The sequence below is a fragment of the Anolis sagrei genome, chromosome 1 (genome assembly GCF_037176765.1).
Source record: "Anolis sagrei isolate rAnoSag1 chromosome 1, rAnoSag1.mat, whole genome shotgun sequence".
Lineage (NCBI taxonomy): Eukaryota > Metazoa > Chordata > Lepidosauria > Squamata > Dactyloidae > Anolis > Anolis sagrei.
Window position 1 is genome coordinate 286,631,218 of NC_090021.1, and position 23,074 is coordinate 286,654,291.

The 23,074-nt window shown below is 40.9% G+C and overlaps 1 protein-coding gene across 1 annotated transcript; it reads right to left on the reverse strand.

Moving 5' to 3' along the window:
- Window positions 1–366: 366 nt before the first annotated feature.
- On the reverse strand, window positions 367–23,074 carry LOC132766732 (photoreceptor outer segment membrane glycoprotein 2). The gene is made up of 4 exons (XM_060761043.2): window positions 22,922–23,074; window positions 10,558–11,230; window positions 6,230–6,476; window positions 367–2,910 (listed from the first exon to the last, which is right to left on the reverse strand). Exons 2-4 carry the CDS (start codon window positions 11,136–11,138, stop codon window positions 2,647–2,649), a joined length of 1,092 nt encoding a protein of 363 aa, XP_060617026.1. The 5' UTR covers window positions 11,139–11,230; window positions 22,922–23,074; the 3' UTR covers window positions 367–2,646.

Below are 23,074 nucleotides of genomic sequence, written 5' to 3' on the forward strand. Positions count from 1 at the left end.
TGAGAACCCCCCCCCCCTTTTTTTTCTTTTGGCTAGAAATAGTCACAAAGTCTTGCAGATCACAAACAATTTGGTGGGGGATGTAGCCCGAAGGCTATGCTTTGCCAACTCCCAGCCTACATGCTGCTGCTTCCTAAAATCTCCATGTATTTGCCCTCCTGTGCTTTACCTCCAAAAGATGGAGAGGTAGGGGAAAGGGCAGCTGTTCTTGGCATCCTAAAGTCTTGTGCAGTTAAAAAAAGACCCAAAACACTTCTACAAGTGTGCAGTAACATTGTTGAAGCAGACCACATTCATAGAAAAAAAATGCTAACGGGTATGCAGGTAAGTTTAGAATCGCCGTGTTGACAATAACCAATACAGCCCTGAAAATATACCCATTTATTGTAATTTGTTTCAAAACCGGAAGATGATGTCCTTAGCCTCTACGCATGTTACTGACAATATATGCTTATGTGACAGAAGAAATGTCATATCAGTACATCATTCTTTTTTGCCGAGGGGATTTGTTAAACACAAGCAAACATTAGTTTAACTATCTAGCAACAGAACACAATGTAATGTGCTGGATCAAATCCTACATTCAGTCACTGCAAATTTAAGTAAAGGTAAAGGTTTCCCCTTGACATTAAGTCTAGTTGTGTCTGACTCTGGGCGGTGGTGCTCAACTCCATTTCTAAGCCAACGAGCTGGTGTTGTCCATAGACACCTCCAAGGTAATGCGGCCAGCATGACTGCATGGAGCGCCGTTATCTTCCTGTAGAAGCAGTACCTATTGATATCATATTTGCATATTTTCAAACTGCTAGATTGACAGAAGCTGGGCCTACCAGTGGGAGCTCACCCCGGTCCCTGGATTCGAACTGCCAACCTTTTGGTCAGCAAGTTCAGCAGCCCAGTGGTTTAACTTGCTGCACCACCAGGAGGCCCACACCAACTAAAAGGTCAGCTTAATTGTGAGTAGTTTCAAAGTTGTAACTAATTGTTCAAAAATATTCCCAAAAATATTCCCCAAACAGCTATTCTTAATGACATTTCTTCTCCCAGAATTAGCTGAAAGAGTAAAGATAGTACACTGGCATGTTTTACTCAACTCTACAACCAAATATCTTCAAAGGTGAATTGCTTTATGGCTATAATTCTTTTCATAGCTTATGTATGTGGAGTGTGGGAGTTTGAAGGAACAGAAGGAAATATTAATATTATTGTGGGCTTTCACATGCTCCCAATTTATTTTGCAGGTGACTTTGTCAGTATATAGAAACACATAAAAACAAGCACTGGGTAATCTCTTTCTCTCTGTCCAAATAATGGTTATTAATATATTATACAGACTTTGATTTTTTTTCCTATTTCAGTACCTAGTTCTGAATTACACACTGACATTACTACCTTCTAGTTATTTCCCACAAACCACCTACAGTATATATAATTCAGCGTATGCTAAATTCTATTTTGTAAGGTGCAGAGTGTGTCCGTTTTCTTTCTTATTATTTCCTTTTACTGACAGTCTTCTTCTAGATAAAGGCCTGATAATATGTCCTTCGCTGTGACACTGAATAGTAGCAATCCACAGAAGTCTACCCTTTCAAATATGAATTAACAGTTAACCAGTTTTCTATTACAGTATTTCCATCTGTACGCTACAGTTTGTTAGCTGGTACAATTCTCCTGAAGCACTGCAAGACAAGTTGCCAATGTTTTCGTACCTTTTTAAAAGGAGCATTTTCTTCACATTAAAAACGTATTCTCCTGAACAGATTTTCCTTTCCTGAGAAACTGGTCATGAACTGATAATATAATACATTCATACCAGCTTTACATCAATTAGCAGGGTAAATATGGGTAAATCTGTCAAATCAAGAGCAAGGCCTCCCTGTTCAAATGATAAGAAGGCCAACAGCAGAAGTGATTTTTTTATTTATAATGTTGGAAGTGACTTGAGAAACTGCAAGTTGTTTCTGGTGTGAGAGAATTGGCTGTCTGCAAGGACATTGCTCAGGGGATGCTCGGATGTGTTACCATCCTGTGGGAGGCTTCTCTCATGTCCCTGCATGGGAACCTGGGGCTGACCAATGGGAGCTTGCCCTGTCTCTCAAATTCGAACTGCTGACCTTCAGGTCAGCAGTTCAGCCGGCACAAGGGTTTCACCCATTGCGCCACCATGATTCCTAGCAGAAGTGATCACTTCTACAGAGCTCTGTCTATGCAAACATGGTCACATCAAAAGAGGGTAAATATGCTTGACGTACAATCAGATTGAATGACATTTTTTCATAATGCCATCATATTTGAAGTTCTGATCTTTACTTCTGTAATAGTCCAGCCATCCTCCTGGCCATTTAATCAATTTATGGAAACAATTTGTGGTGTGAATATGTGCATATATATGAGAACGGAAGCAAGTCTAGATAACCCAGTACATTCAGAAAAGATGGATAGTAGGTTGATGTTTTGCCTCGTTCTAGAAGTCTTCATCATTGGATACCATTTGCAGGCAGTCATTTATTTATTGTTGTTGTTGTTGTTGTTCGCTGTTGGGATTTTTGTTTTATTCTCACACATGGAAAGGAAAAAAAACAGCAAAATGCACAGCTGTGATTGTGGTATCAAACTGCATATAAAAGTCTCCTGTGCTCCATCCAGTTAAGTTGTGGGGATGCTTTTTGTGGGAACAGTCTCTTGACCATAGTTTACAGTTTGAACATTCATGTTGGGGTCGTTGATTCCTGAAACCGAAGATATCTGATTTGCTTTTCCAAGATTTTTAATTACGCTGATGTTGTATTTAGCAGTTTCTACAAAGCTGTTCTCAAGCAGCCAGCCTTCCGAATCACTCTGTGGATCACCCAGGAGGAGGACGTTACTCATTGCTGTTTGAAGGTAACGGACCCCAGTCAACACAGACAGCTGGAGGAAAAAGGGAACATAAAGCAATTTTGTTAGTATCACAACAGATCAACAAAGTAATACTATTAAAAATTATTTTCTGTCATGATGGAGGAGGAGGAAAAGGAATACTGCAGTGACACCAATTTGTGCTTGTTTTTCCCCATTCCATTTAATTATAGCATTTGAATTATTTGATATTAATACTTAGCTAACCTATCTCTTAAGGTAATATTTTATCATTTACTCTGTCTCTGAAATTTTAAACAAACACAGATGCATTAGATCAGTGGTTCCCAGCCTCTTTTTGAACAGGGACCACTTGACCAGGGACCACTTTGACCACGGACCACTTGACCAGGGACCACTTTGACCAGGGACCACTTTGACCAGGGACCACTTTGACCATGGACCACTTTGACCGGGGACCACTTTGACCAGGGACCACTTTGACCATGGACCACTTTGACCAGGGACCACTTTGACCAGGGACCACTTGACCAGGGACCACTTTGACCAGGGACCACTTTGAACAGGGACCTCTTAACCAGGGACCACTTGACCAGGGACCACTCTCTAACATTAGTACCAAAAGGGTTATGAATCATTTTTTGATCAACTTTAGATTTGGTTTGGTTATTTGGGGTGCAGATTCAGAAAACTTCATTGGAGAGACCACATCAGCTCTAATTTCTGATACAAAACATATGCTCGCCCACAGAAAACTATATTTAGTAATCTACAGCTGATGTGGTCATAGTAACCTTTAGTGGGTAGTCAGCCCCTCCCTTCCCAACATCTCTGTTGCCTTGGTACTATAAGAAGGTTTTGCGAGAGCAGTTGCCTTCGTTGCCATGTGGTTTCAAGGCAACAGTATAGTAACGGTGAGGCCATGGACCATATTTTCGTTCTTGCGAACCACTGGTGGTCCACGGACCACAAGCTGGGAACCACTGCATTAGGCAGAGATTGCAGTTAGGTGGTTTCACCCTCAAAGGTTCAAGCTCTCCCACTCCCATGATTTTCACATTAGCATTTCCAATTTCTTCTGTCCTCTTTTTTTGTGTAGTTCTCTATCTTTTTTAAAAACCAGATTCCACCACTGTTTTCTAAGGAATATTATTACTGGGGAAACATGTAAAATGTTAATTCTGAAATGCTTCCATTTTAATCTACCCAAATAGCACACATTTCCCTTGATTCTGCTGTCTGTATGCACTCTGCATGCACTCCAGCTGCCCCGAGTCCCCTTGGGGAGATGGTGGTGGGGTATAAATAAAGTATTATTATTATTTTGAGATCCATGTGGCTTACTCCTAAGTCATTGGGTATACATTACAATATTGTAGCTTATTTGCTCACTAAAAAGTGTTGAGGTTTCAATAAGTTTAGCAATGCAGTCTGTCCTAATAATTATATTATTATTATTATTATTATTATTATTATTATTATTATTTATATTCCGCTCTATCTACCTGAAGAGACTCAAGGCACATTCCAAATATAAAAGGCAAACATTCAATGCCTAAATACCACAACAATACATCCATGATAAGAAAATTTAAACAACCCAACATATAAACATGAATTATAACTTAACAACTAAAATTAAATAAAAAACACAGCCTGTTATAACAGACATAAGATAAAACATCAAACATAGAATGGAAACAAAAATTTCCCATTTCCTTGGGGCAAACTGATTAATTGTTGCTCAAGATATCTATTGAACTGGTGGGGTGAGCAGGGCACAGATACTGATGGCATCTATTAATCAGCAAAGGTATGTCTTCAGCCGTTTCTTGAAAGTGGGGAGGGAGTTGTCCTATGCCAACTGAAAAACTTATAAATTATCCAGTGGTCATGCAGTTTGCAAGAATCATGCCTTTATTCTTTACTTTGAAATTTCCCTTGTCTGACGGAGAAGGATAATGAAGGATACATTTGCAGGTATTTTTGGATGCCCCAGACTGAAAAGGTCACAGTTACTTGTTGGCACCTGTGGGCATAAGAAGCTTTCATTTATCACAGTCTTATCATTTGTCCTACATTATCGAAGGTGATGAAAAGGAATAGCCGGCCATCAGGCTTTCCTTTTGCAAAGGACAGTATTTATATTGTTTTCCCCCTTTCCTACAGTATCTGTAATAGTGAAAGGCTAACCCTTGGGATTCCATTACACCGTTCTCCAGTTGTGTGGTGTATTCTTGGAGATCAGCATCTCCACACAACAACATCATTGGGGGTGTCTGCTATGTTCTTCCCAACCAGGCTGAAGATTTGGATGATGCCTTCTAAAAACGAATAACCAAACCTTCAAAAAGGCGACATATACTGCACTGTAATGGAAGACTTCAACCACTCTGGTATTTGTTGGAAGCCCATCCAAGTTTTGGCCCATCTCTCTAATCTGTTCAGATCGTTTTGAATTCTGCTCCTGTCTTCTGGGGTATTAGCTATCCCTCCCAATTTGGTGCCATCTGCAAACTTGATGATCATGCCTTCTAACCCTTCATCTAAGTCATTAATAACTTCTTAGTGTTTCTCTGTGTATGTGCATGCATGTAGTTTCATGCTACCCCTCTATTTTGCCTTGGTTAGACCACACCTGGAATACTGTGTCCAATTCTGGGTACGACAATTGAAGATAGATATTGACACCCAGAGGAGGGTGACTAAAATGATCAAGGGTCTGGAGCCCAAGCCCTATGAGGAGCAGCTTAAAGAACTGGGCATGTTTAGCCTTCAGAAGAGAAGGCTGAGAGGAGACATGATAGCCTTGTATAAGTATGTGAGAGGAAGTCAAAGGGAGGAGAGAGCAAGCTTGTTTCCAGCTGCCCTGGAGACTAGGATGCGGAGCAATGGCTTCAAACTACAAAAAAGGAGATTCCACCTGAACATTAGGAAGAACTTCCTTACTGTGAGAGCTGTTCAGCAGTGGAACTCTCTGCCCCGGAGTGTGGTGGGGGCTCCTTCTTTGGAGGCTTTTAAGCAGAGGCTGGATGGCCATCTGTTGGGGGTGCTTTGAATGCAATTTTCCTGCTACTTGGCAGGGGGTTGGACTAGGTAGCCCACGAGGTCTCTTCCAACTCTATGATTCTATTCTAATAATATCCCTTACACCATGTTATTCTCCATAATCTTTCACACTTTTAACTTTCAATAATTGCAAATTGGTTTGTGGGAGGCTATGTTCATTCGGCAAGAACATCAGTTGAGGATAAAGTGCGTAAGCGTTGGGCCAATGCAATCACTTTTGACCATTCATCCTCTGTATCCTTCTGACAAATCACAGAGTTGTGAATGAGGGAATGCTGAAAATGTGCGCTTCATACTTTACCTCAAAACACCAGATGATGAGCACAGTGATGCCAATGGATCTCATGATGTCAGTATAATAATCCAGTAGGGCTTCCCTGCATCCTTTGATCCAAATGTTAAGTTCTTCTGTCAGGAAGTCATAATTGTAGTGAGCGGAGTTGTTTGTGAGCTGATACTGAATGCAGGGCCTGGGGGAGTTTGGGTTGCAACAGCTGAAGGGGACACCATCCACCAAGAACTTCCCATCCACGTTACTCTTCAGGCGGCTGCAATAAAGGGGAGAAAATAGGTTTTCGTAAAAGAGATTCATGGCTCAGAGTTCTTTTTTACAGTTGTAGTTACAGCACTTGGGCAGGTCACACTCTCTCAGCCTTAGAGGAAGGCAATGGAAATCCCTCCTGAACAAATCTTGATAGGGTACCATAAGTTGGACATAACTTGAAGACACACAAGAACAACAAAATAATCTATTTTGCCTAGCAGAGCCAGCAGGTGCCATGAACCCAATCTTCTGTGCTGTAATTGTGTGTTGGGAAAATTCCTCAGATCAAGTTTTCTAAAAGCAACCATTTCTTTTTTGCCTTAACAGAAAAGTTGGAAGAAGAGAAATAAGCATTTGAATTATTTTAAAGCACCTACGTTAAAAGGGGAAAAAATACTTCTACATTTGCACATCTACGTTGACCATTTGATGTAGCTTCAAAACGGTATTGAAGAAACTGGTTTCGCTGGGCAAATGATTATATAGGAAATTCTGGAACCAGATCTTACAACCTCTGAGGATGCTTGCTATAGATGCAGGTGAAACGTCAGGAGAGAATGCTTATAGAACATGACCATATAGCCTGAAAAAACTACAAAAACCCAATTCTGGAACCAGTGTGAGGCCTGGGTGGTGATTACACAAACCACAGAGCCTTGGTGCACGTTAAGGGCTTTCTTCAGGGAGCATTTGCAGAAGTTTGTTGTCTGGCTGCCGCAGTTTGAAGCTAGCCTCGAACAGCATTAATAGTCAAAGTAGATGGTACGGCTAAAAAAGCCAATGGGATTTTGGTCTGCATAAATAGGAGTATACTGTCTAGATCCAGGGAAGTCATGTATCCCCTCTATTCTGCCTTGGTTAGACCACATCTGGAATACTGTGTCCAGTTCTGGGCACCGAAATTGAAGGGAGATGTTGAAAAGCTGGAATATTTCCAGAAGAGGGTGAAATTATCAAGTGTCTGGAGAACAAGCCCTATGAGGAGCAGCTTAAAGAGCTGGCCATGTTTTGCCTGCAAAAGATAAGGCTGAGAGGAGACATGATGGTCATGTATAAATATGTGAGATGAAGTCATAGGGAGGAGGGAGCAAGCTTGTATTCTGCTGCCCTGGAGACCAGGACGCGGAGCAATGGCTTCAAACTACAAGAGAGGAGATTCCACCTGAACATTAGAAAGAACTTCCTGATTGTGAGAGCAGTTCAGCAGTGGAACTTTCTGCTCTGGAGTGTGGTGGAGGCTCCTTCTTTGGAGGCTTTTAAGCAGAGGCTGTGTGGCTATCTTTCCGTGGTGCTTTGAATGCAATTTTCCTGCTTCTTGCCAGGGGGCTGGACTGGATAGTCCACAAGGTCTCTTCCAACTTTAGGATTGTATGATTCTGTGATAACTTAAATGACATGGTCAGAATTTATAGCTTTAAATAAACAGATATTTTTAAAATGCCTAGGCTTATGATTTTACCTAAGATTTTAAATAATAGAGGATTTTGGATTTAGGAATGGTTATTGTAACAAAAGAAATGCAATTAGTTGATCATTGGAATTCAAATAAGGCTCTGATAATTTTGAATGTCCTGGTTCAAACAACATTCCCTGTGATGATCTGTTGTCAAAGGTTTTCATGATCGGAATCACTGGGTTGCTGTGAGTTTTCTGGGCTATATGGCCATGTTCCAGAAGCATTCTCTCCTGACGTTTCACCCACATCTATGGCAGACCTCATAACCTCTGAGGATGCCTGCCATAGATGTAGGCGTAATGTCAGGAGAGAATGCTTCTGGAACATGGCCATATAGCCCAGAAAACTCACAGCAACCCATTCTCTGTGATGCTTTAGTCAGTGTTTGCATCAATTTTGGCACTTTTCAAAGTTAAAGAAAAAAATAATTCCCAAACGTTACAGCTGGTAGCATTACGACTGTTACAGTGTGTCAAGAAATGTTTACTCATAAAATGTAGATTTCAGAAATTTGTGGTGATTTAAGCATTTCTAGCTGTGTTTTTTAAAAATAATGTAAACTCAAATCCTATAAAAAGTAAAATATTAGTAATGTGATACTTTGCTAATAATGGGCAACATTAATAATAGGTTGCTGTGAGTTTTCTGGGCTGTATGGCCATGTTCCAGAAGCAGTCTCTTCTGACATTTCGCCCACATCTATGGCAGGCATCCTCAGAGGTTGGAGAGTCTGCTTAAGCGACTGAGGGGGGAAAGCCTGAGGCTGTTAGGAATTGTGGGAGTTGGTCCAAAACACCTGGAGGGCCCAAATTTGCCCATGCCTGCTATATACCTATGATCTATACGTAATACCTCTGATGTACGTTACCGACAATATTTCGGTAATCCTTATATCAGCCTGGTAAAGTAGGATTGTACCATAATTTAGTATTACAAAGAAATGAAGTTTTCCAGAATAGACGCAAGGTGCAGAAAAAATATATAAAAATCTCAGTCATTTCTACAAATCATGAGAAATTAAAGCATGTGTCTGCTTTATCGTCAGCATAAGTTATTGTTGGGGAATCTGAGCTGTTCGGCTCAAAATACCTCTCAGTTGGGGTGATTCTACCATAAATGTAGCAGAGTACTAGAAGTAAACTTCATAACCAGCAAAAACTTACATGTGGTGAGCTAGGATAAGCTTCCATTCATCAGGATGGCCCAGGATTGTAGAGTTAGAACTTTAGGTTCAAAATATTTAAATACATTCTACATAGAAAAAGGTCTTGGAGCTAACTAGCTTACTAAATCTCATATTCTAAGAAAGGTAAAAGGATAAGAAGTCAAAATATCCATGCAGTTACATTTTGCCTAGAGAGAGAGGCAAATTGCATCTTCACTGGATGGAAGTTAAAGACAGAAGGAAGGGTCAATGGAGGATGGCCGCATGGCTAAGCCCAGGGCAATAAAAATACCTTTAAAAAGGAAGTGACCTCACAGAGATTCCATTGCTACATCTTCAAAGGGGGAGGAGATAGTGGCAAAAACAAACCCCTTCTGGGAGAAGCATGCATAGGAACGTGGGGGGAGGAATACCTCACTCTAGTCCTGTCTTTAGTCTAGCTACTTATTGAGGACTGGAGACTTGATGACACAAGAGACTTGTGCAGTCCAGGGATGAAACACCCAACAGTCATTCAGATATTTGAAGACAGGTGACATGACTTGTTCCAATTTGCCCTTTTCTAATTTGAGCGTCCTTCAGCTGTTTCAAGGCTGGGTACTATTTTGGTTTCCCCATCTGTGGATCTTAATATTAGTCTCCTTTTGAAAATGTAGTTTCTTGAACTAATTAGAATCTGTATAAAGATGGACAATTGAGTGGGGGGTGCATGTTCTTCCCACACACCCCCCCCCCCCCTTGATGGGCCATAGTTTTTCTCTTGGCTCAACTGGAATTGCCTTCATAATTGGTTTTCCATTTCAGCCAAAACCCAAAGTTGGAGATATTTTATAATGCTTCTGGGATGGAGAATGGTTTTCTGAGGAAACAAGAGTACACATACTATCATGGTTTTGGAGATTTTGTGTTGATGTTGAGCAAAAAAATTGTTGACTATTTTTAATTTGGGGAAATTTTCTTGGTGGAGACTTAGGTAAAAATAAAGGTTTCCCCTTGACATTAAATCCAGTCGTGTCCAACTCTGGGGGGTGGTGCTCCTCTCCATTTATAAGCCGAAGAGCCTGCATTGTTTGTAGACATCTCCAAGGTCTTGTGGCCAGTATGACTGCACAGAGCGTCATTACCTTCCTGTAGAAGCAGTACCTATTGATCTACTCACACTTACATGTTTTCAAACTGCTAGGTTGGCTGAAGCTGGGGCTAACAGCAAGAGCTCACCTCACTCCCTAGATTTGAACCGCCGACCTTTTGATCAGCAAGTTCAGCAGTTCAGAGGTTTAATCCCTTGTGCCACCAAGGGCTCTAGGTGGAGACTTAGGATGTTGCATTTGACACTCAGGAGGCACTTTCTGGTCAAGAGTAAGTACGATGTTTTGTGATTACCTTCTCTGATATATTTGCTTAAGAAAAGACCATTGTTTTGGGTAACAGAGTTCTAAAATAATATTTCAAGGTAATACTTACTCTAGAACATCCCTTGAAGCCATATCCAGATAGCGAACCGAGACCCACTGAACTTCGAACCAGTCCCTGAAGCCATTGTTTCCACAGCACTGGAATCTAATCTGTAATGCATCTATAGTTTTCTTTAAAAAGCACCTCCCGGGGATATCGGTATCCTTGTAGAACTTGATAGCATCTCTCAGTCCCAGGTATAGAGATTCCTCCAGCTCATTTCTCATGGTGTAACACATAATGCCACCCACCAAGATGCAAAAGGTGAAACAGAATGTGCATACAATGTATGGGAGCATGACCAGCTTCCATCGGTTAAACTTGTTGATGTCTGTGCAGTCATAGCAGATTTTCCCTCCAAGGAAGTTGATAATGCAGGCAATGACTCCTACAGAGATTAGCATATTGGGGACAGAGTTGACGTCTCCTTTGGCCATCACTTCACTGCGCTTCCTGATTTCTATTTTGAGAAAGAGTCCTAGGCTGAAGAGAATTGCACCGGACACCACAGAAACCCAGTTCAAGATCCACAAGATCTGAGCCAACTTGTCTCTCTTTGTTTTGGTGAATTTTACTTTAAGGACAGCCATGGTCACTACAGCACTAAGAAATGTTGTTCAGGGAAATCTCCTAATCAGATTATCAGAGTGTATCCAAAGTGACCAAGCCGTACGGCAGAAGCCTGTGAAACAGAGAGAGAGAGAGAGAGCAAGAGAGATTAGTGCCTTTGCAGCTGTGTATTTATATCACATGCGTCCTGCATAGCCTCTTAACCTGTTATCAAACACCTAAAAGAACTACTGAGTTGTCACGTCAGCCTCACAATTGGGACAGTTCTACACAGATTCAGTGGTTTCCATGCCTTGCTGGAAAATAAATTACACTGAGTTTAATGTGCCTCGCTTCCAAATATTTATGCCAAAAATTCACAGTCTTCATAAGATAACCTCCACATTTGACCAATAAACACCCCAAAACATTTAGAACTGTAAACAGTTGTGTGTAATGATACAAAAAAACAAACAAACCCCAAGACAAACTCTGGAGACAGCACTGACAAGAGCGTTAAAATTTATTATTAAAATTAGTTTATTAAAATAAGTTACTATTCTGTGTCCAGTCCTGAGGAAATTCACTGGACTTGTGGTTAGTCCAAATGACCTTTTGCGGATTACTTATAGTCCAGTGATTCTGATTAAAGAAGAGATTCAGAATCCATTCCAAATCCAATCTCGAAATTCCAAATCCAATGCAATCACTGATCCTGAGACTTGGGTGTTGAATGAATTTCTCTGTAATGATTGCGTAGAGAGAAGCTGTGCACACTTTGGTATACTGATACAATGGCGGATGGGATTAGCATGGATTAATTGGCTTCGTCTTGACAGCACAGAGGTTTTGTGGGCAGACAGTTCCCAAGTCCACAACTTGGTTTGTTTACCAGCTCTGGTACCTCTGAAGGAACAGGTATAATTATTGTGTGCGTGTGTGTTTAAATACTGCTTGTTTCTATAAAGGCAATCTCCCATTCAGGCAAAGATCAAAAACTGCTTCACATCTGCATCCTGTATTCTCAGACCATACCTTGGTGCCCAGGTTGTTTCCAGGTAACTCCTAAAGCAGTGTTCCAAATACCTGGTCAAAATGTCAGTATATTGTACTTGCATCCCCAGATCTTTTTGTACTTCAGTTCTCAATACTAAAAATCTAAAAAAATAGATTGCATATAGTGTCGAGTGTTGCAATGTGGCCAGGAATTAAAAACTTTATCTTCTTCAAGTGCCACAATCATAGAGAACAAGTTGAAGAAATTGCAACCTGCTAGATCAGTGGTTCTCAACCTGTGGGTCCCCAAGTGTTTTGGTCCACAACTCTCAGAAATCCCAGCCAGTTTACCAGCTGTTAGGATTTCTGGGAGTTGAAGGCCAAAACATCTGGGGACCCACCACTTGAGAACCACTGTGCTAGATGTTATTGAACTGCATCTCCTAGTATCCTTTGCTATTGGCTATGCTGGTAAGCACTGCTGGGGGCTGCAATCCAGTAACGTCAAAAAGGGTACACTTTGGGAAACAACTCCCCAGGTAGCGTTTCAGGTAAGACAGTGTTCATTCCAATCTGAAGATTGCCACAGTTTGAACCTGGGACCTTTTGCATGGAAGTCATTTGCTCTACCCCAGAATTATGAGGCTTCCTGTTAATCCAGTTTTCAGATATCCATTGAAATAACACTGTTGTGATAACTGTCCTTTGTCAGTACTTCAAATGGGGGGTGAAATGTCTAAGACATCCATAATGAGAATATTGCCAGCTACCAATAGAACATCAACATTTATGTGATGCTTTAAAATTAAAATTAGCTGGGGCTTATTTTAATGGCCACAACAGTATCCTGGGATTTACAGTTTGGGAAGGGCTATTTAGAATACTCAGCCAAAGAACTCTAGTATATCCCCAAATTACAAACATCTGGCTTCGCTTCCACTGAATGCAGTCATGTTATGTAAATGGAAGAATACTGCTATTCTGTATATAGTGTTGCCTTAATACTTTGTGGTTCGCTTTTCGTGGACTCGCTGTTTTGCGGGGTTTTCCTCCCAGTTTATGAATGGTTGCCATTGCCCAGAGTGGCATTCTAATCCTGCCTCCATCAGGAGAGAGGCAGCCAATCAAGGGAGATTGCAAAGCAAAGCAGAGATACCTAGCCAAAAAAAAAAGTGCATGGTGCCTTTAAATCTCTCTTTGCTTCTGCCTCACCCTTGTAACGCGATATACATGTATATTGTCCTTACTTTGCGGATTTTCACTTTTTGCGGGTGGTCCTGGAACATAACACCAGCGATTAGTGAGAGTGAGAGTGCTCCAAGTGTCAATGAACCCTGTTCATCCCATCCATCCCAAAGATAAAACATTCTTTGTAAAACTAGAATTTCATCTACATTGGGAACAATAGACCTAAGGACATTTAGTAGATGAAAATAGGGATGTGCTTATACCAGTCCAGTTTTCATAACACAGACAAAACGGAAGACATTTCTCCAAGTGCCAGACACCGCGTTTATCCATTTTGCAATAGTCTTTGCCCCCATTAATTTTGAAACCAGAGGAAGTGTTTAGTATTTGGTGACAGACATAAATGGAAAGTATATCTCAGCAGCTGTAATGTGTCTGACATGGTAGGCCAAGCCCTGAACAGTATGCATTCTTTTATATGCAAATGGCTACGATACCAGATGTAGAAATTTGGCAATTGACTGCAATGCTAGACATAGTTATTTCTGAGTAAGGAGGCTTTTATAGAAATACATTAATCTGTGATGGTACTGGGGAGGGAACTAAACCATACTGTTGTGACAACTATTAGCCTGAGATAAATGATAAAAAATAGAGGTTGTCCCTTGAGTATGGGGATCTCTTAACATGGCCCCTGGGGACATACTGTTTCACCAACAGTCCCCAGCAAAAGGGCAGGTGTGCAGGACACCTTGTGGCACCCCCTATGCCCTCCCTCCTTCCCCCATCACATTGTTGGGGCAGGACAAGACACCCTGTACCTGTCCCCATCATATGGGTGAAACATTGCCGTGTTGCCCTTTCCCCCCATCAGTCCCCTTGGGGAGATAGGGCAGCCTATAATTTTTTTAAATTTCGTATCAAAAGCATTGCATAAATTAGTATAAAACCGATAAAAATAGAAGGAGCTCAGGTGGCTAAATATCTTTTGACCAAAAATGGGCAAGAGTAACAGCATTGTCTGTAGCCTCCAACAATTCTTCCTCTGTACATGAGGTAGGGCATAGTGACAAGCATACAGGTGCGGAGTTGTCTGTTCTGCTCCACAGTCACACAAGGTAAGGGATTCTTTTAGGTAGTGCCGTTTTGCCAGGTTGTCTCTTGATCTGCCCACTCCACTTCTGAGTCTGTTCAGGGACTTCCAAGTTGCCCATTCTTGGTTTGCCCCTGCAGGCCTATAAATAAAGTATTATTATATTATTATTAAATAAAATGCAGGAAGTTCCATTGGAGCTGCCCAAAATACACTGTCCTCTTCATGGTGGCAGAGGAAGTATCTTGGGGTGCTTTCCCTTCACTTTGGGAAGAATGGGGGAAGCGTCATCTGATGGTGCTCGGCAGGTCCCGTCGAAAAGAGGCAAAAGGGGGCATTTAAACCCCAATGAGATGTAGGACTAGGACTCTGGGGCCTCTTTCCACACTGCTGAATAAAATCCCACATTTCCTGCTTTGAACTGGAATATATGGCAGTGTGGACTCAGATAACCCAGTTCAAAGCAGATATTGTGGGATTTTCTGCCTTGATATTCTGGGTTATGTGGCTGTGTGGAAGGGCCCTGGGAGACAAGGATTCAAATCTCAGCCCTGCCATAGAAATGCATTGAGTCTCAGCTTTAGAAGAAGGCAATGTCAAACCTCCTTTGAATCAAGCTCGCCAAGAACTCCCTGTGACGTGCAATTTGAAGTCACATAAAAACAATTGCGCTAAATAGGGCCAAGTGACGCATACAAAATACAATTTTTAAAACTGAGGCCATAATACCTTAGTTCAATGTATAATTGTCACTAGAACACATGGAACAATTGAAAAATCTAACTCATACTGATGCCCTCCAGATAAATGAGATTTTAAGAATTACAATCCAGTGCATCCAGAAGCCTGCAGGTGATAAAAGCTGACCTAAATAACTGAAAGCAATGAATTGGAAACAGAGTTCAATGGGGCTGCCTTATTTCTCTTCTGTCCTTCTAAAACTCTGCTGTGGGATTGAGGAATGATTTGGAGCAGTGCAGAGGGCGATATTGGAGGGTGAAGGAGAAAAGGAGAATGAACAAAAACTGTTTCTTTCATCTCTATCCATAGGGTTTTTTAATGGATTTAAGCCCTGAATGCAAGCTGTTCATCTATTAACTGTATCTCTAGAGGAAGAATTATGTCTGAAGTGCCCCATAATAAGATCTTTTTTAAAAAAAATCAATGGGACTCACAAACAGACCAGGCAAATCATAATGAAAAATAATACTATACAGTTTCACCAGACGTTGCGTGCATGTAAGCTGAATCAATGCGTAGTTTAGTGCTTTGCATTAATTTAGTCCTAGCTAGGAAGCATTTATTCCTACTCCTCTTCAGTAAAGATACACCAGCCCTGAATGAGATTTTAAGCACACTAACATCTATTAATATTTCGAGATGCTCTGAAGCTGCAGTTTCCTTTGACTTCACACAGAGATGTTGAATTACAAATGTTAAGTAATGGGCAGCAGAGTTTTAAATGGGCAATGGAAGCTTCTGAGGATAAATATATCTTTCTTTCAGGCCATATTCACTGCTGGGAGAACAGGAGTTTTTCTCTCTCATATACTCAGTGACTCATGTCATAAATCACTGTAGAAATGCGCAGCAGCTCCAGATAAGCTTTCTGGTCATTGCCTTTTGTGCTGCTATTTCAGTTTAGCCCATATTAATTCAATGCCCACATTAAATTAGAAGAAAAACCCTTCGCTATCATGCTACTTGCGGTCTAGCAACTATTTGAACTCTGCAACAAAAGGCACAAATAAGAAAGGATGCTGGTTCACATTCTACATTTTCTAAAAATTGCAGTTGGATACAAAATAGTTTTTAAAAATGTATTATCATTAATGCATTTCCTGTAGACTTACACTGTGATTTTATTTACATTTCCATTGGAAGTAATTTCTAGTGAACGCAAGTAGTCTTGTGTTTAATTAGGCGTGTGCCAGAGTAGTCTTGAACAGGACTTTAGTATCCACTGAAGGTTGGTTTCATATTGTCAAGCAGTGTATGAATCCATGGGTATACAGGGTCTATAGTACTATTATTTCAATTATAACGTTTCCCCAATATTGGAACTCAGGGCACCGTCGAAAAAAGTTTTAAAAATTAGTAATGAAATTATAATAATAGAATAATAGAGTTGGAAGAGACCACATGGGCCATCTAATCCAACCCCCTGCCATACCGGAAAAACACAATCAAAGCACCCCTGACAGATGGCCATCCAGCCTCTGTTTAAAAGCTGCCAAGGAAGGCACTTCCACTCTGAGGCAGAAAGTTCCACTGTTGAACAGCTCATACAATGAGGAAGTTCTTCCTAATGTTCAGGTGCAATCTCCTTTCATGTAATTTGAATCCATTGCTCCAACTCCTAGTTTCCAGGACAGCAGAAAATAAACCTGCTTCCTCTTCTTTGTGACATCCTTTCACATATTTATACATGGCTATCATGTCTCCTCTCAATCTTCTCTTCTGCAGGCTAAACATACCCAGCTCTTTAAGATGTTCCAGACCTTTGGTCATTTTAGCTAGCATTTCCCCCTCCCCGCAACATGCGATGAAAAGTTGCTGCTAACTGGAAGAGAAATAAGATTGAGCACTGTGAAAGCCATCCCCTGCATTGCTATCAGCCTCCTCTCAGTGGATTCAAATCAAGGGAAAGCTTCATGAAAACCACCAATCCTCTTAATGTCTCCTGGGCAGCTAAACCAGGAAATCTCAAATGGATGCCCCCCACCCCACCCCACAAGGGTCTTCCTCCAGGGGCAAACCAAGAATGGGCAACTTGGAAGTCCCTGAACAGACTCAGGAGTGGAGTGGGCAGACTAAAACCCAACCTGGCAAAATGGCACTACCTAAAAGAATCCTCCACCTTGTGCAGCTGTGGAGAAGAGACAACTCTGCACCTGTATGCTTGTCCACAATGCCCTGCTTCATATACAGAGGAAGAATTGATTAAACCTACAGACAATGTGGTTGCTGTTGCCTGGTTTTGATAAAAACTTATTTAGCCACTTGTGCTCCTTCTATTTTTATCTGTTTTATACTTACATATGCAATGCTTTTGAAACAAAATAAATAAACAATAGATAAGATAGAGCACAGCATGAATGTAATGCATGTACCTGTCCTATTTGTGGGATTTTTGAACTCAAGGGTCAAAATCATTCAGCTGACTTGGATGAACAAAGGTAGCTGTATTTTCTGCTCCTCCTCAGGGTGGAAAATACCTCAGGTCATCCCTATTACACCTGCACATCCACTTATGATGAATCTCCTTTCAAGGCTGGCCCTACAGTTCCAACAGTTGGTCGCCTGTCATTTACCTTGACCCCTTGACCCTTTTAATCCCTCCCAAGATTGGGCACCAGGACTTCAAGGTGTGCTCTATGTGGACCAGCAGATGTGATGTTCTTTGGGTTCTATGTAGTAAGCATGACCAGGCCATTTATCAAACTTAATGGGAACAGCTAGACACTGTTTTGGGAATAAGCAAGTAGGAGTCCCTCCATATTTGCAGTTTTGACCTGTCCAGATTTGATCATTTATTGATTTGATGTAAAATCATAGACTTGCAAGGGCCATCTAGTCACATTGGTAGTAGCAGCAAGATAGTATTTTCCTGAATGAACTAATGCAAAATTAACAATGGAATTAATCAAAACTGCCATGGGTCCCATGTTAGGATATAATATCAATTAATTAAATAAAATAAGAAATAGAATAAAAATAGTGCTCCTGAAAAAGGTCCAAGCATGGGAAGGAGAAGAATGGAGCCTTATCTAAGAGACTTCTGTGGTAGCAAATATTCTTACAGAGTATGGACAAGAGCTGGGCATGTTTAATCTGCAGAAGAGAAGGCTGAGAGAAGACATGATGGCCATGTATAAATAAATATGTGAGGGGACACCATAAGGAGGAAGGAGCAAGCTTGTTTTCTGCTGCTCTGGAGACTAGGACGTGGAACAATGGCTTCAAACTACAGGAAAAAAGATTCCTCCTGAATATTAGGATGAACTTCCTAACTGTGAGAGCTGTTCAGCAGTGGAACTCTCTGCTCTGGAGTGTGCTGGAATCTCCTTCTTTGGAGGTTTTTAAAGAGAGGCTAGATGGCCATCTGTCGAGGGTGCTTTGAATGAAATTTTCCTGCTTCTTGGCAGGGGGTTGGACTGGATGACCCACGAGGTCTCTTCCAACTCTATGATTCTACGATTCTATCTTATTTATTTCACCACACATTCAGTAGGAAGCATGGCCTCAGGCCAAAACGTATGAAGCATAATAGTGAACAAGGTAAACAGACGGACAGCAGCAGGGAAAGAAATGTGAGGTTTAGTTTGGATAACATTGACGGAGAAACAATTGTCCATGGTAGTTTGACTTAAGTTGATGTTTATTTGTCCAAGTGATGGTAGATTGGGGAAGGCTAAGTTTAAGGAAATTGTAGTTTTTGGGGGTTTTTTTACATTGAAGTTAGAGATGTTACAAAATGAAAAGCTACCTAAGATTGGGACAAACATTGCACTTTTAATGTATTGTCGAAGGCTTTCATGGCAGGAATCACTAGGTTCTTGTGGGTTTTTTCGGGCTATAGAGCCATGTTCTAGAGGCATTTCTCCTGACGTTTCGCCTGCATCTATGGCAAGCATCCTCAGAGGTAGTGAGGTCTGTTGGAAGTAGGAAAAATGGGTTTATATATCTGTGGAATGGCTGGGGTGGGGCAAGGAGCTCTTCCCTGCTGCAGTTAGGTGTGAATGTTTAGCTGATCACCTTCATTAGCATTTGAAGGCCTGCCTGAGCCTGGGAAAATCTGTTGCTGGGAGGTGTTAATCTGTGCCTGGTTTTTTCCTCTCTGTTGTTTAGCTGTTATGGCACTTTTATTTTGGCCAATAGGAAATATCACCTGGGTGGGAATTGTTTCATAGTTTCGTCTAGATAAAATATTGTGTTTTGGCAACAGTGTAATTGATTATTCATTCTGGAGAAAAAGAAATATTTTTGTGGGTAGACAACCCTTAATCATTTTGTATATTCATAATATTTTACTGTAAACCTAATCTTATTTTCCAGAATGAGACACCAGCATGATCTAGAACAGGCATGGGCAAACTTGGGTCCTCCAGGTGTTTTGGACTTCAACTCCTAGAATTCCTAACAGCCTGAGGCTGTTAGGAATTCTGGGAGTTGAAGTCCAAAACACCAGGAGGGCCGACGTTTGCCCATGCCTGATCTAGGATGTATTTCAGCAAGAAGGCCTTGCCGTTTTTAATCCTGTAAGGTTTTCACAGACCTTAGACAAGTAAGGTTTTTGGGCTGGCAAAATTCCCCAGACAGCATAGCCCTATTTCCAAGTTCTTTGCTTTCATTACTGCATTGCATTTTTAATCTTGAAAGAGCACTGCTTTTACCACATGCCAGTGGTCCAAGAACATTCAGTTTCCCAGAGGCATCTACATCCCAGCTAAGATTTCCAGGAAGCCTGGGAAATCGAAAAGAAATAGGCAGATTTGGAGAGACACAGAAAAACCATGGAGAGTTTGTTTTCAGTGATGTGAAGAAAAATCACAGAAGTGGTGGGAAAACACAGAAAACTTGGAAAGTGAAGATTATACCTTCTGTTCCCCAACCAAACACAATCAATCCCATGGCTCTTTGGCAAGAAAATATCCATTTTAGGCTTTCCAGTTGAAAATCGCCCAAGCTCTGAAGTTTCCAGGCCAAAATCCTGAGACCTGAGGACTTCCCCTGGTGATGTATTTAAGCATGCATACTGTACCAAACATAGGTCCTCACAATCTGTCATTCAAACACATACATAAATATGCAAAGAAATCAATACCTGTTTGGAGACTAGGACAGAACCTAATATAAAGGTGAAACGAGAGGATTATTTTGTCTCATGTACATAGCAAGAAAGGATAAGGAACAGGGTAAGTCATACATTCAGCCTCAGAAAAACCCGTGATAGGCTCACCATAAGTAGGAAATTACTTCAAGGCACACAACAACAATGACCTAGGCTACTTATTTCTGGCCAGCAAGTGATCCCTGCTTCACTAATGGCTGGAGGGAAGGAGAAAGCTAATGATCAAGGAAAGCATGTAGATCCCTTCAAGAGTCTTTGCAAGTTGTGGTAATGAATTGGTTCAACTGGTTGCTGTGAATTTTCTGGGCTGTATGCCCATGTTTCAGAAGCCTTCTCTCCTGACATTTCGCCCACATCTATGGTTATGAGGTTTGTTGGAACCAAGGCAAGTGAGGTTTATATATCTGTGGCATGTCCAGGGTGGGAGAAAGAACTCTTGTCTGTTTGAGGCAAGTGTGAATGCTGCAATTAATCACATTGATTAGCACTGAATAGCCTTGAAGCTTCAAAGCTTGGCTGCTTTCTGCCTGGGGGAATCCATTGTTGGGAGGTGATTAGCTGGCCCTGATTGTTTCTTGTCTGGAATTCCCTGTTTTTGAGTGTTGTTCTCACAGCAACTCAGTGATTCCAGCCATGAAACTTTTGACAATAAATTGGTTCAGCCTTTCAAATTGTAGGATGCTGGTGATCTCATAACTGAGATGAAGATTTGCACCACAACTTTTACTCTTGCCTGGAGCTGAACCCACAAAACTTGAGAATTTGAACCCTTGTCTCCCTTTGGGAGACAAAAATGAGCCTCAGAGCCAAGCCATGAGATCTGCCAACATTCACATCATAGCTTGACTATGTAGGACAACCCCATTAAGTTCATAGGGTTTTCTTAGGCAAGGAATACTCAAGAGAGAGTTTTGCCCATGCTTGCCTCTAAAATATAGCCTATGACACGTGGTATTCATTGGCAGTCTCCCACTAAAGTGGGGCTAATCCTGCTTCGCTTCCAAAATCAGATAGAATCTGGGTTCTTTAGAATACTTATGTCAATATCCATATATGAGGCAAATTATTTTATTCACATGCTATCTCAAGCAATTTTCCAACTGGATATTCACATTTTCCTCTCGTACTTATAGAGAACATGAATGATACTTTTGGAAATGTCAGCATTTTCATAATAATGAAGGTATCACTTAGAAACAACTGGTTTAAATGAATGTCTTGGTACTATTCGAACAATGTGTACAATAAGCCAGTTATGAAAACTCCTTGACCCTGGAAATTTGCTAGTCAAGGCTGACTTGCTACAGTATGATGAATTAAGTAACTCAGGACCTCAGTACATTAAGTGGTTTACCCATTAGAAATAAGTGCTGTGTGAGAGGACATGGATAAGACTAAATACCACCAGGTCATTTTTATTAATAGTTCTTTAAAAAATTGTTTTGAAAGGTTAACCTTTCCTTTATTCTAGATAAACTGATAGATTGCATTGTTAATGCAGTCCATTATTGTATCACAACTTTTTTTTCATGTCAGGAGCGACTTGAGAAACTGCAAGTGGCTTCTGATGTGAGAGAATTGGCCGTCTCCAAGGACGTTGCTCAGAGGGCACCCGGATGTTTTGATGTTTTACCATCCTTGTGGGAGGCTTCTCTCATGTCCCAGCTTGGGGAGCAGGAGCTGACAGAGGGAGCTCATCCGCACTCTCCCCGGATTCGAACCTCTCACCTGTCGGTCTTCAGTCCTTCCGGCACAAGGGTTTAACCCATTGCGCCACCGGGGGCTCATGTATCAAAAGTAAAACTACTTAAATATCATTAAAGCATTAACAAAATTACAGTGACGTTCTCTATGTGTAATATCTGTATATAATGTATTGTCGAAGGCTTTCATGGCCGGAATCACTGGGTTGTTGTAGGTTTTTCGGGCTATATGGCCATGTTCTAGAAGCATTCTCTCCGGACCTCACAACCTCTGAGGATGCCTGCCATAGATGCAGGCGAAATGTCAGGAGGGAATGCTTCTAGAACATGGCCATATAGCCTGAAAAACCTACAACAACTCTATATATAATATTTTAATTGAAAAATGCAATCCTATGCAAGCCTTACTTCTAATAAGATATTTATAAATATCACTGCATATGTTTATTAAAAATGTGAAGCAATTGTAGAGCTTTTTATATACCTATTGAATATGGAGATAAGACCTATTTTTAATCTTAGTGAGCATTCACAACTATGTTTCATTATTATTGCCCCATATTACACATTTTGTTTTTCTCTCTCTGTTCTGTATAAATGGTGAAAAAATGTTTTTCCCCCAGTAAAAGGAAAGGAACAATTATTGCACAACTTCATTTACCTTTTCCTCATTTCAGTGTGATGTACCATAAAATAAGACCTATTGATCTCAGTGGGGTTTGGTTTTGAATAGACATGTATAGGATTGTGTTAAATGTACACTTTAAAAAACTATACCAAGTGCAACACTTTGCAAAATCTGAAGGTTTGTGTAATTTCCCATCTTAGAATTATACTGCACAAATTTGCCCACAGGAGATGAAAAGGTTGTTTAAAAATATTAGAAATGTGACACGGTTGAGGTTAAGTAAGAGAAGAGAGTTTCTTGTTCCCTTTCCCAATGTATATTTTTCTTTCAAGTCCCAGTGAATTGATAATAAAGCCACTAACCTGTTTTGGAGTTTGGGGCATCTTCTTAAAAGAAGAGGTATAGCCAGGCCAAGGGGAGGCTGAATCCTACACTCTCCGGGAAAAGGCTGCTGTCATTTCGGTTACCCAGAGAAAATGGCCACTTCTGGACACCAGCTTTGCTAATCTCCACAA